Source organism: Metopolophium dirhodum, chromosome 2, assembly GCF_019925205.1.
Source record: "Metopolophium dirhodum isolate CAU chromosome 2, ASM1992520v1, whole genome shotgun sequence".
In the NCBI taxonomy this organism is placed as follows: Eukaryota; Metazoa; Arthropoda; class Insecta; order Hemiptera; family Aphididae; genus Metopolophium; species Metopolophium dirhodum.
This window is the reverse complement of record NC_083561.1, coordinates 34,138,526-34,153,859: the sequence shown is the minus strand read 5'-3', so window position 1 is coordinate 34,153,859 and position 15,334 is coordinate 34,138,526. Positions and strand designations below refer to the sequence as shown.

The window sequence follows — 15,334 nt, the reverse complement described above, 5'->3', positions numbered from 1 at the left end:
AAAATTGAATTCAAAGAAAAATCATTAATATAAAAAACAATTCTCAACATGCATTTTTATATTGCATAAAGGGGTTCATACTACACAGCGTCGTGTGAACCCCCTTAACTAATATCTTTAATATGGTAGATTGAGCTAAATATTGCCAACAGCACACTTATTACTAAATAATATTATTAATGTTTTATTTATTTGAAAAGATTATTAAATTTCCAAGTTTAAGGTATTAAAATTAAAAACTTATGCAATAACTTGTGAGAAACATTGAATTACATTTTCAAGCTGTATATTATAAAGTTGAAAATATAAATATTTTGTGAAAATTTCAAGTTTACACTCTATTCAGATTAAGATTGAACTGCTTTCACGCATGCAACTGGGCCTGACCACCCATGCGATGGCCGACAGTCATTGCCGTGCGGGGAAAAACGTGTTTTGGTCCTCCAAGTAGTTCAATCATATTCTGAATACAGTATACAAATATTACCTTTCACAAAAATAACATGCATCATGATCGATTACCACAAATATTCCCATTTTTTGTTTGTAATTCTCAATTTTCTTAATCAGGAACAATTTTATTTTAATAACACCCTTCTTTCAAAGAGTAATAACTACCTAATTTACTACTATAAACCATCCTCAAAGTAAAAATTTAAGCATTTTTACTGCTTTAAAAGATAATAACAGAAAAAAATTTTAAAAGCACACATATTTGTACAACCAATACATTCATAGTTCAACTAGAATTTAGAAGGATTTTAGGGAAAGTTAAAAAGTAATAATGGGCAAAAAAAACAATTTTAAATTTGAATAAAAATTATCACTTTTATTAACTTATTTCTTCTTAGATACACCAACAGTTCTTCCTCTACGTCCGGTAGTTTTGGTATGTTGACCACGTACTCTCAAACTAAAAATATAAAATACAATAACTTATAATATTATCAAATTAATATAACTGAAAATGAATTATTATGAATAGAGGACACCTTTTAAGGCTATCCATTATGACATCCATAAATTAAGAAAAATATGTAATTAATATTATGGTTCATAAAAATCACATTTGCCCACTTTATGAGTAATAATTATATCACACAGGAAGAAAGTTTAATAATTGAAAAGTGACAAAAATTGTTAATAACTTAACTTAATTGTTGTTAAATTGTAAATTGTTTTAAATGTGAACGAATTTAAATAATTAAAAATGTCAAGGTGTGCATTAATGGATGCATATAATTTTTACAACTTTAATACTAATATATACTATCGCTTATGTTCCTCATTGTAACTGGTTAAAATTTTTACAAATTCAAAGTAAAAAAAGAAGCATTTTCTTAACTTTGAAGTACAAATCTCTTAAGTTATAAAGCTATTATAAAGAGTATAAAAATAAGCACAAGAATGAGACACCAATAGTTCAATTAATAATAAGAATTGTTTTAAACTTAGGATAAAGTAATAATACATTTTAAAATAAACATTTCAACCAAAATTATTATAAACTTCAGTAAATTAATTTATTGAATACAAAATATAAGTAGTCAACTAGACAGGAGGGCTAGTTTTTAAATAAAATAATATAACATTGTGAAATCACTGTAATTAATTAATATGAAATTAAAAATGATAATATATATTTCTAAATGTTGTTAGAATACTATTCCCCCATTAATTTCATTTTTAAATATAATTAATGTTAACATAATAATTTATCAATAAATAATAAAATTGTATTTGACATGAGGCATACTAGAATAAGACAAATCAGAATTGTATCTAACATTAATATCTATTATAAGATTTCTTAAAATTAATACTCTACAGGCAAATTCAAATGCTTATTAGATTTATAAGTTTTATTTAATTAAATAAAATATACAAACCCCCAGTAATGACGGAGACCACGGTGAGCCTTTATTTTCTTCAACCTTTCCAAATCTTCACGCAATTTGCTGTCAAGGGTACTGGAGGTAAGCTATAAATTAATAAAATATTCATGATTTAATTATGCAAATTATAACGATATTTACGGCATTTAAACAATACTACAAATGAATTCAAATTATTATACTTGAGAGAATTTTCCATCAACAACATCCTTTTGTCTGTTCAAAAACCAGTCTGGAATTTTGTATTGACGAGGATTTTGCATAATTGTGATAATTTTTTCAACCTAAAAATAATAAAGCATATTTACTCTAAAAATATATATTATACTAAACTAAAATTCTAGTATAAAAACAAATAAATAAAATATTAGAGTAAATGATACAATTTAATTACAAAAGTATTAACTTAAGAATAACGTAAGTTAATTTTCATATAAAAAATGTAATTAAAGAGAAATTAGACAAAATCTATAAGACATAATCAATGAAGTTCTACACATAATAATCAATTTTGCAAAATTTACCAATTCTATAATGTATAAACAATTATATACCGTTGATTGTGCTTTATTAAATTTAAATAGCAGTTAAAAACAAAATACAAATTTTAACTAAACATAAACATTGCCCAAAATGATCATATTTAAATCTGAGATTGTATAATACTGTAGTTAAAATGAATCTCAGCAAAAAGCAATTAAATAGAAATTACTAAATAGATTTATTATATAAACATTTATTTTGCATAATTTACCAATTTCATTATATACACATATAATGAACCGTTGAACATGCGGATTTTTTAATACAAACATATATATTATCCTAAACAGAGGAATTCATTTCTAGAAAAACTATCATTATTTCACATGATTTAGCAGAAATTGTATTTATTTTTTGTAAACACAAGCCTACATTTTTCATTTCTAAGATCATCCTTTCTCTGCTGAATTAATATTTATTTTCATATATTCCTAAATCATATAGTAAAAACAAATTTAATTTTAAGTTATACATTTATACAACGAGGGTTATACCATGGTTAGTAGGCATCTTTTGGTATTATCTCATGGATGATATGTGCATATTTTAGACGAAGTACCGCAATATTATATAAGCAGAAAACAATATGTATGTTTCCACACAATAAAGAGTCCATAGCAGTGAAAAACTTTAATATAAAAAAGTTTATAAAAAGTTACTATAGTAATATTTCTATGATAAAAAGAGATTACTAGAAGAGATTCATAATCATAAATTATTATGCCTAACACAATATCCAATAGATAGGTAACTGATAAATTGTAGTCATGTACATAAACAAATTTTGAGTAATTGCAATTAAATAGAAGTTACTAAATAGATTTGTAAATGATTATTAATTTTGCATAATTTACCAATTTCATTACATACATACATAATGAACCGTTGATTATGCTTATTCGTGAATTACAATGATATTGTACATTTCATTTATTTAGTTTTTACATTCCTGTTAAAAGAATATGGTATTTTAATATCTCTCCACCGATAGAATATCAAATGAATATTTTGCATTTATATTATCCTAATGTAGATTATTGTTTTAGCACAGAATTCTTGACATTTAATAAGAAATAAATGTACTATTGTAAAAATAAACGGTGCATAAAAATATATTAATTAAATTGAAATAACATATGTTGAGTATAATTCAAATTCTTATGACCCTAAAAATGAATGAACCAATTTATAATTTTATTGAAACCTCTCCAAATGGGCACTCATCAATAGCGGACATTTTCTTGTGAACTAACCACTAACTTTCTACAATCTGAATCTTTTGAATAGCAGACACCTTTGAATAACACACAATTTCAGTGACAGAGTATACAGTATTTTGAGGTTTTACTGTATGCTATTTAAAAGAAATTAAAAGAGATTTATAATAGTAACAAATATTTATACTTTTAACACAATATATAATAGATACTGATTTATTGCAGTCATGTCCTTAAAATAAATCTGAGGAAATTGCAATGAAATAGAATTTACTAAATAGATTTATATATAATTATTAATTTTGCATAATTTACCAATTTCATTACATACATATATAATGAACCGTTGATTATGCTTATTCATGAATTACAATCACATTGTACAGTTCAGGTATTTAGTATTTCCATATTTTCTACTAAAATAATATGATATTTTATTGTCTCTTCACCGATAGAATATCAAATGAATAAATTGCATTTATATTATCCTAATGAAGATTATTGTTTTAGCACAGAATTTGCAACATTTAATTAGAAATTAAATAAACGCAATATTTTATTAGATTACCGTGCATTGAATTTATAAAAATTAAAATACTAAATTCCTAAAAACCTAAGGTGTTCAATATACCTTGTAAATAATTTAAGTTACTTATTACCTTACTACCTACTAATATTTTTAAAATTAATTACCTAAAAATGTATAAGAAAATGTTGTAAGCACATATGTATGAATTAAATATAAATAAATAACTCAAAGACAAACAGTACTATTTGATCTTGCACAATTCAACCATTTAGCATTACAAGTATTGGCAAGCAAAATTTCTCAATATGTGCTAGAAAATGTCTTTTCATAGTGTAAATTACCTACAATATAAGTAGTAGAAATTGAATGTGGATAAACATTTTAGCAACGATTGAATTTCTATACAATGTACAAGTTTAATTTGCACAAGTCAACCGTTTAATCATTTCATATTAATATAACACATTGAAAATAAACAACTATTTAAGTTATTCCTTCACAAGCATGGGCCACTTAGTAAAGGTCCACCAAAAGCCCTTGGTAATTGCAAGGCATTTGCTTTAGCAAACGTAAAATAGTACTACGTGAAATAATTGACGTAATATTCTCAAAGACGTTTGCAACCGTCTTGAACGGATATGATGATGTTAAATACATACAAATTTATCTGACAAAGGTTAACGAAGAACAAATCATACAAACCTCTTCGTCGGTACATTCTCCAGCTCTTTTGTTCAGGTCGACGTCGGCCTTTTTCAACACAATGTTGGAAAACCGTCTACCGATACCTTTGATGGCGGTCATGGCGAACATGACCTTACGTTTGCCATCGATGTTGGTGCTGAGGATACGCAAAATGTGCTGGAACTTTTCTGGGATGACCAAAGACTGAAAAACACCAATCAACAATCAACGGCTAACGAAAAAACTAGTGAAAACCCCGTCAACAGCCTAGGTGCCGTTAGATTAGGGCGGACGCATAGGTTCCACGGCAATTGCGTCCGACAGTTCGTAGTTCCAGTAGAATCCCATTACGATCCGAACGGATGAAAAATCAAAAATAAAATGAAGTACTCACCATTTTGGTAATGTTGTCGTCAAAAAGCACGAGCGAAAAAGATTATAGTCTGTATGTTATAACCACAGTCTCGGTGAAGAACATGAAACGCAACAAGACGTACCGGGTGTAAGGAGGGGGTTATCGGATTATTCAGCGACCAACACAATATACCACTGTTAACGTCTACAGTGGTGCCAACCTGTTGTATATGAGATAAAAAAAAATGATCATAATATTGTTTAATATGATTTCCACATGGACAGTTATTATTTATGTATCTGCCATCTAGCGGTTTTCCGTTTAACCATAAATTATTTAGTCGTTTGTTATACACTTACACATCTGGTAACCCGCCCAAAATACAGAAATAACACGGTGTCATGAACCAGCCCTGCAAGACGTATGCACAACTCCCTATTCCCTAAACACAAAGTAGACAAATGTATATTTTATTGTCTGACCCGATGTAGAGAAGGTCCATTATATATACTTATCTATTAGAAGATCTATCTTCTCTACATCGTATCGCACTAGTGCTAGAGAAAGGAAAATTTAATTTAAAAAAAAATAAATAGTTTACTGCAACGTAATCTAGACTCTAGTGGCTTAAAGTCCAACACATTAGCGGCGGTAGATTGCGATGCCATTATCATCAGCACTCATTGACCGAATATAATTTATTTACAACAGTCGAACACTCACAATAATTGCCGACAGTTTGGGATGTTTGGGTCAGTGGCGTAAAAAACACACATCATTGTAAAATCAATACATTCATCGCTTCGCTCAGAATCTAAAACAACTACTTAGATATCTACCTATTACTTACCTTAATTTAGATTTAATAGCGAAAATCTTAAAACTACAACACGTCTAAATGGAAAATACCTAGTAAAAACTAAAGAGTATAATCACGTCTTAATGTATACAAACTAATATAAACGTTGATATGTGTATTATAGGTAAATTATTACGACTGACATAAATACAGTACTATTATTGGTGAATGCGGTAGGTACCTATAATAGGTTAGGTATAATAGGTACCAACTTATTACACATTTACACATATAGGTAGGTCATAGGTACTCCGGCTCCAGCTATAAAGTGATTTATAATACTAATATACTATTATATTATAAATTATACCTACACAACTTTATAATTTACATAATCATAACTCATTAGATAATGGACATTGGACAATAATACTTAATAGGTATTAGTTAGTAGTTATTACTTATTGTATCTGGGCGTATCTGGGAAAAACTATCCCCCCTAAACAGTGGGCAGGGGATATAATTTATTCACAAAATCGAAACCATAACCTAAAGCCTAATTATTGTTTGTTTTTAAACAAGTCTAAGTAAGATAATACTAAGTCCCTAGCAGGTTGCCAGTTTAGGAACAACAGGATACTTATTATTCAAAAACTTGGTGACATATTGGCAACCCTACATTGCAACATTTGCATCTCAATACTATAGGTACTTTTCGCAGTGATCGTCCAAACATTGAATAGTTAAAATCCAATAATTATTTATAAAAAAGACAATTATTCATTCCTTGTATAATAACAGTAAATTTAAATGTTTTTTATTGATTACTATAATAGCCGGATAGCGAAGTACTATCCATGTACATAAAAAATTAATATTGTTTAAATTTTTACGTCTATGGTGGTATAACAAATTATTGTAAAGTTTAAATTATACATAATGTTAATATTATCTTTTTTGGGTTCAACCCGTTACAGATTTAGTTAGGTATATAACTATGTAAATTAATATAAAATATTTTATAGAAGTAATACATTGACTTTGAAATATTTATGAGGAGACTGTGTCTTGAACACCACATCACCTTGCTTGTTCACGTAATCTGTATAAGACAACGAATATATACATTGAAAATCAAATCTTTCAACAGCTTTAGCAGTAAAATGACTGGAGCACTCCACATAAATCATTTGATACCCTAACTCCAATGCCAACTCTCTAGAAATTAACATATTATTAAATTAATGTTATTAAAGTATTATCAATAGTCCTATAATATATATCTATAATCAATATATAATAATTATGTAAAAAAAAATTTTTTAATAAAGAAACAGATTTTTAAGTTGTTTTTCGGAACTTTAAACTTTTATAGTTCACTCAGGAACGAACACAGAAAAATAGCTTGCTTTTATTGATGGGGAGGACATTATTAATTATAACCTGCAATATAAATTACAAATCATAATTTATAATACATAATATTATTATTATACATCTTAACATATTATAAAACAAAGTCCATTTTTCTCTCTGTATGCTTAGATCTTTAAAACTACGCAACGGATCTTGGTGCGGTTTGATTCAAGAGGAAGGTTTATATGTATATAACATGCATAATATAGTAGAGAAACACTGCCCCTTTTTTGTATGTATGAGCATATCTCGAAAAGAACTCTACTTATTTTAATACGGTTTTCACTAATAAATCGGTCAAGTCACGGGGAAGGTTTTAATTCATAATAATTTTCCTTGGTGAAATTAATTGGGTGGCCGAAATAATAACAAATTATGTCTATATATATAAAAATAAATGTTTGTCTGTATATCATTGAACTTCTCCTAAACCACTGGACATTTTGTCCTGTGTTTTTGAGTGAGTCCCTGAATGGTTTAAATTCACATTTAGACCCAGTTGGTTCAAACAGGTATTTTGAGATTTACGATAGAAATTTTTATTTATAAATGGTTACTATTGGTTATAGGAAAAATAATTAGTGAAAATTAGTATTTTAAATGTTTGCCATTAGTTACTCTGGCAGATGGGGTAAAAGTATCCATCAAATTTGTCGCACGGTTATGGTTTCGAATAAAGAAATTATATCTTAAAACAAATATGAGAGTTGAATGTATATTTGTAGCTATTATATAGGTTCTCAAAAATCACTTGACCGATTTTGTGAAAATTTCGAATTGTTCTTGGAGATATCAGGAATGTTTAAAGAGTAGTTTGAACCACGTTCAATTTATACCCAATCCACCATAAATAAATTGTTAACCTTGGATTTAGTTCCAAGGTGACAAAGCCACCCAAATTTTTCTGTGAACTGAGGTACCTAGGTATAGGTACACAGGTACACTAAACCCAAGAATCAAGATACACTTATATAATCTAAGTTTTTTTAAAATTTTTTTGGCGGGTGGAATTGTGTTGTAGGTACAACTAAAATTGGATGTTGGTTTATCCGAAGTTAATAACCAAAAAAAATGACAGGACCTTTTTTAATAAAAGTTATTTCAATAGATTATTACTTGAAAATTGGAGGGTGTATACAGCTTGATTTTTCAACTCATATAGGCTGTAGATAGGTAAAGGGTAGCTCACCCATGATTTTTTTTAGCATACGAAAAAAGAAATGTTTTTTTTTGTCAATCTAAATGGTTGCAATTCGTTACATGTTATATTAAATATTATAATTAGAAGAAAATATATGGTATATATTTTATTTTGTACAAATAAATTTATTAAAAATACAAATATTTGACCAGGACAACGTCGGGCGGGACAGCCAGTAATATATATAAGTAAAAACATTTTTCGTTCAACATTTCGTAACTTTAAAAATTTGAACCCCGAAACCCGTATAGTTATAACGGCGCTAACAAGGTAATAGAGACTGAGACCAGTGACAGATTTTCAACATTTTTCTGACTGGGTCCTGGAAAAATATATTATTTCAAAATTGTATTATTACTCCAATTTTTTTCAGAATTTTTGCTGACAAAAATGTGAATCTAGTTGATACTTTTGGCAGGTCAAAATTGAAAATCTCAGTAGTTTTTAAAAGCGTCTTGAAAAAAAAAGTGAAAAAATGGTAATTTTTACGCAAAACAAATTTTTGAAGGCTTGATTTAATTTTTTTGATATAACTCAAAAGCGAATAACAAAATAATAATAAAAGTTTTTCTTTAAGATTCCCCACAAATTGTTCTACCTTAAACAAAAAAAAAAGTTTACCACAAAGTAACAAACTTTTTGATAAGCGTTTGAATTTAAAATGTTTACGATATTGAATTTTCACCGGTAAATGAACGAATTTCCATCCACCGATTATTGATATTATGTTGTAATTCAAAATCGAATAACCCTGGACAATCGAAATATGCATAAAATATTTATAATAGCATATTTAAGTAATATTTACATGGTAAAATGTTCAAACAATTCTGACTTTTTTTAAGCTATTTATAGCCACGAAAAATTTTTTACGTGTATTCATTTTTTTTTTACCTATTCAATTTGATTCTTTAGACAAGTATGCTAGGATGACCCAACGTCTTCGCTCAGAATCGTTTTTCGTTATGATTTATACACAATTATTCCCACACATCCATTACAACGACATGCTCGACAACTACTGTACAGTAGAGTGGTACCCACTTGTCCAACATTTTATTTTTATTAAAAACAAGTTTTGACTGTATTTTTAAAAAATATATATAATGGTGTCTCGGGGGTACTAACCCCCCCCCCCCCATAAATCTACCACTGCAGACTGCTACTATGTAACAAGCATTTGTCTGGCTTTGCTCATCTTGATAAGAGCAATAATTGAGTACTTACCTACTAATAAATATTTGTTGTTAAATATTAATTACGAGTTATTGCCTCAACATAATCTAATTTAAACATTCTGAGTAAAAAAACATAAGTAGATTAACACCATGGCGGCATGGCATGTACCAAATATTAGCAACTGTAGTTAACGAAAATAGAAATCATTTATAATAGGAGCATAATATAATATCAATAGATGAAAAATGGATACTTAGTTAACAATTATGAATATCCATTATTGTCTATAGTATCAAGTATAAACTGTCCAGTAAATAGTAATTAATGTTATGGTTATAAATAAATTATATTTATATACTTAGACTTGTCGATAAGGGCTTTGCAAACCCCTTGTCCTCTATATGCTTCATTTACTGTAATAATTTTTAACTCCATTATACGATCAATATTTGGATACTGCCCAAATACATCAATATCTCGTTCAGATTTATCTAAGAAAACCATGATATCATTATATTTTGAACTTTTATCATTGTTCTCGTCGCTGTATTTTTTTATTTCGTTATCCCTGCACAGTGTGGTATTCAGCGAGGCACCCATCATTTCACCTGTCTCTGCAGATACTGCCATAAACGATACGCCTAAATAGTAAAAATCGTATTTTGTATGTGTTGATACATGTTATTTAAATTTACAATAGTGAATATATATAAAATTCCTCAAGAGGACACTACACTCGCTTGTGGTTGTCTCCGTCTTACAAATGTAAAACACTAAAACATGGCATAAACTGTTATGCGCGGGAATGAATCGCGGTGAAGGCGACAGTCGTCACTAAGAAACGACATTTTCACCACATAAAAAGGAGAACTTTGCTGTATTATTATTCCGATATCGGAGCTACAAAAATAATTATTTAAGTTTGAAAAACACAAAAATAATGAATTTTGAATCAATAAGAACTGTTTTCATATAAGTGATATCAAAAAAATATAAACGATATTTCATAGATAATGTTCTGAACTATATTGTATATAAATTTGGAGTCTTAATTATCACTACAACCTGAGTTGTTCTATACCGCGCCAATCAGTTTTTGCTATGTTGTACATTAGTAAGACGGAGACAACACATGTGGATGTAGAGTCCTCTTAAAGAAAATGTATAGAAGTACATATTTAAATATTTTTAAATTTATTATTTGGCCACTTTTTGCCTTCATCCCTATTTTTAAGACTTACATTTTGACCTTACTTTTTTGATTATATTTTAAACAAATGTCAATAATCAATATAATATACATTACTGAATAAAAAAATATCACAAGGTAGTAGCAGTCCCTAAAATTGTGTGTAGTATGACACACTGTGTGTAGTACGAATTTAAAAGAGTGTTATTCTTATTAAACCTTTATAATAATATTATGCATAATTTTATATCTTCACATTTTTTTTTTATATTTTAATGGTTTTTTTTGCTAAACCACGTTTTAATTATTATCTATTACATAAACACACAGTAAAAAATATTTTGTGTTGTTACGTCTTATAGGTACTCTTATTATAGTCATTATTATTCATTGTCATTGAGAGTAGCTATTTTTATTATTATCAGCTTAGTAATGATCGCTGGTATATAGTATACTAGTGTTTATCTAGAAATAATTTAGATTTGACCGATTTAGGACTATGTGTGTAGTACGAAAATTTGGATATTTTAGGGACTGGGTAGTGGTATAAATACCTATATTATATTAGTCGAATTCATAAACATGTACGATGCCACATGTAGGTATCTACATTTTTCTGTAATCAGTTTTTTTTAATAATGTACATAAAATAATATAATCTTCTGAACTTAATATTCATCATGTACAGGTATAGTGGTTTTACCTATGTATTCTAAATTTTAAGTTTCACGTTTTATTTTTTTAACATTTTAAAAATTCAAATATATATTACTGTCAATTAATATAATTTATAATAGAGCCCTCCACTTAAGATCTCACGGATTTATAACAATATATTTTTTTTTTTATAATTTTAATTTAAGTTGAAACAAAATTGCTGCACAAAAACAGGTTCGATTAGATACAGTGAATTTTCTGGTGACGAATAATTTAAACTAACTATGTCAAAATTACATTATAGTAAGATAAACTATTTTAACCTTTTTTTATCTCTCAACGCGAAATTAAAACACATAAACACATTATATTGTAGGTACATACGCATACAGTAATATTCTACTTCTTATATTAATGTAAACTTAATATACGTTTTAAATATGTATTGTATATTTGTATGTACCATCTGCAATTAAACAATTAAACTTACTACAGTGTGTAATAACATGTATTAAGTAAGTATGTTTTGTATGTACCATTTTCATTTAATATTTATAAACTCACCGCTTTGTAATATATCAGCGCAAAAATTTTCAAGTTGTACCACTGATTCTTTTTCTTCCATTAACCCTAAACTTGCACATAAAGGTTCGTCGCGGAAAAAATACTGTTTTACAGAATTCATCACAACTTGCTTATCATTATCAGTTATAGGTACTACGTTGATAGAAACTTTGGTGTTTTTGATTTCATCCATGTTATTTTTCAATATCTGAAAAAAATAATATTATGTTTACACCAAAGCTCTGATCTACTTTCAAAATTATAACTTTTAATATTCAAACATTGAAATATGTCTCCACAAATTAATAATTTCCACTTTAAAAGCACATACAACGACACAACGTCACTTCATCAATAACTCTTCTACTGTAGTTCTGTCATGAAAATGTTTCAAATGTTGCACACTCAATAACGTTTTTCAACCATCGAGGGTGGCCCTTTGTGAAGGTTTTATGCTATTAAAAAAAATTCCTCTATGAATTTGTATTGCTCAATGAATATGTCCTTCTAATTTGTAATATAAATTCAACTAACACGATAATAAATATCAATCAAAACTTGGCCCTTGGGCCTTGACACTCTTCAATAGTGACGAGTGATGATGATGATGATGACTGCTGAATAAATACACCTTTATTAATACCTATGACGGATAGTAATAATTCTTAATATCATGCTTAATAATAGTGTAAAAAAAACCACTGTCTATTTTTATCAAATCAAAAATTAAAAGCTATTTCAGTTTTTGCTAAAGTTCAACACCGATAGATTTCATAATTAGAGACCTAGGTCAAAATTTTTTTAGGCCAGAAAAATTACCAATGTCTTACTTAACCAAACAAAAATCCCGGTACAGGGGTATCGTTATTTTTTTGTTGACATGAAGCGTTTGATTCAACATTAACTAATAGTGGCGTCTTTAAAATTATTCACTTTGCTATACAAAGATACGAAGATATAAATTGAGACCACAAAATAAAATACCTCCTTCTCTCCCAATAGTTCATAAACTGCCTAGATTATGGACATACAAAGTTCTACTCCAAATTTCACGATATGTACGCTATGGCAGCCAACAAATTGTAAGCAATCATCCAAATACATAATCTGCCTTGGAAACTATCACCCAGAAAATTACAAAAGATGACGTATATTTACAGAACTATAAAAACTATTAAACTTTAAAAAAATGTCTTCAACAGAATATAAAGCTGAGTAAAAATACAATCAGAAATCCACAGATCGAAATTCAGTTTTAGAAACATACTAAAACCCTAGGTCTCTTCAGAACCTATTTCCAAACTCACCAGAAATCTGTCACACTCACAAAATTGAAAATACTCAAATAAATATAATAAATCTATAAACCAAATACCAACATTAAATCATCATCCAATTCCATTTCGAAAATATTTCAATCCAGTTATCATCTTTAATTTACGATCCTCAAGAACCTCATCAATCCACAGTTAGTAATAAAATTATTTTTAAAAATCATATCTCATTAAAATCTTGCTACTTCAAAAAATAATTAATATTGTTATTAATCGTTCATATTTAGAAATTGTACCTTTAAATAAATTCCGAATTGACGATAGTGGATCATAATTATATTCATGTTATTGTATTAGGTACATATTACAATTTTCATTATCTATATTTGCTCAATGTTAAAAATAAATCATTCGTAAATCTTTTAAATAAAAAAATAACAAAAACTAGCAATATGATCAATGAATTATTTTTTCAGCAAGAAAAATATGTCAATGTTAAAAATTATTAATTATACAAAATAATTTGATTTACATTTGTATATAACATAAACTATTAAAACCTACGAGCGTCCTTCAAAATATTATATTTTTAGGAGGAAATACGAAATAAATAAATATTTTTATAATATGATATTAAACACACTTGTTTAAAAATATTCATAACTAAAAATTGTTTATGAATTAATAAGTAACAATGAAGTAATATGTTATTTAATAGGTATTTGGTATGTAACATGCATTGCATTGACTTTTAAGAAAAATTAAACATTTTTTAGCCAATATAATAATTGCAAAATGGTATAGAAGCAGTACTTACTATAACACTATGACTAATGTCATTCAATAATTAAACGTCGCATCAACGGGACCAATGTATCGATTCAACGAGCAATTGTTAAATGAAATTTAACACGATTAAGTTAAATACTACGATAGAATAAGAAAAACAGATAATATGTGGTCTTTGAGGTATTTATTATTTTTATCGACTATGGACAGTATAATAATTGCACGAGCCAATCTTGAATTTTGGAGGTGTTGTTCAACAAGCATTTCCGGACAACATAATTTATCGTTTGACAATTTGTCTATTTTAAAACATACATAATCTAGTAAAATCTCTCAAAGAAATTTTTAAACCATAAAAACAAAATATATTATCACGTTTCAAAAATAATCGTGCTACTATTCTGCCGCCCATACGGCCACACAGTCTAATATAGGTAATTCGACACTGATAATATTCCACTTTAAACTATATTTTATTTTATACTAACCTTCAAAATAACATTTTTGTTTGAATGTAATCATATAAACGTCCGCGCACCATATTTATTGAGTATTGACAACAGAGAACTGCTTAATAACAGTGTGTATTTCATTAACGCATTAAGGCAAACATAAACTTGTATTACAAAGCTAAAAAAATCAATTAAGTTTCAAAATGTCTTCAACAAATTATATTATTATTACCTAGTTGCTTGATTTTTGGTACTCTTGTAGTATGCTACCTACCTCTACTTGATACTTCGCTGGTGTAGTATGCTATACCTACCGCGTAAGAAGCTATCTATACTTACCAAAAAAGTTAACGGGTGTTTATCATTTCTACATACCCACCTACCGATTAGTGATTAATAACAATTAAAATAACTAAAATATACTGAATGTATTGCTGATGATCATAATTGTCAATAATTTTAGTACGTTATATACCTATTGTGCTGTGTTTATGTCATCCCAGAAAACTTCAAATAAATTGTCGTGTTGTGTTTTAATGGACCGCCGTCCGCCACCATTCCTCTTTTATGGTGGTCTAACAAACCTGTTGC

At 27.9% G+C, this 15,334-nt stretch overlaps 2 protein-coding genes across 5 annotated transcripts; both read right to left on the bottom strand.

Moving 5' to 3' along the window:
* Positions 1–808: 808 nt before the first annotated feature.
* LOC132939378 (small ribosomal subunit protein uS13) lies at positions 809–5,422 on the bottom strand. The gene is made up of 5 exons (XM_061006511.1): positions 5,263–5,422; positions 4,887–5,072; positions 2,078–2,179; positions 1,890–1,981; positions 809–913 (listed from the first exon to the last, which is right to left on the bottom strand). Exons 1-5 carry the CDS (start codon positions 5,263–5,265, stop codon positions 838–840), a joined length of 459 nt encoding a protein of 152 aa, XP_060862494.1. The 5' UTR covers positions 5,266–5,422; the 3' UTR covers positions 809–837.
* Positions 5,423–6,822: 1,400 nt separating this feature from the next.
* Positions 6,823–14,481, bottom strand: LOC132939664 (arylalkylamine N-acetyltransferase 1-like). Of its 4 annotated transcripts, none has more exons than XM_061006956.1 (4): positions 14,320–14,481; positions 12,229–12,436; positions 10,177–10,459; positions 6,823–7,240 (listed from the first exon to the last, which is right to left on the bottom strand). In XM_061006956.1, exons 2-4 carry the CDS (start codon positions 12,419–12,421, stop codon positions 7,042–7,044), a joined length of 675 nt encoding a protein of 224 aa, XP_060862939.1. In that variant the 5' UTR covers positions 12,422–12,436; positions 14,320–14,481; the 3' UTR covers positions 6,823–7,041. The 4 variants fall into 4 exon arrangements, with proteins under 4 accessions (XP_060862939.1, XP_060862940.1, XP_060862938.1 ...); XM_061006957.1 differs by lacking the exon at positions 14,320–14,481 and adding an exon at positions 12,560–12,672; XM_061006955.1 differs by lacking the exon at positions 14,320–14,481 and adding an exon at positions 12,510–12,664.
* Between the last annotated feature and the right edge of the window lie 853 nt (positions 14,482–15,334).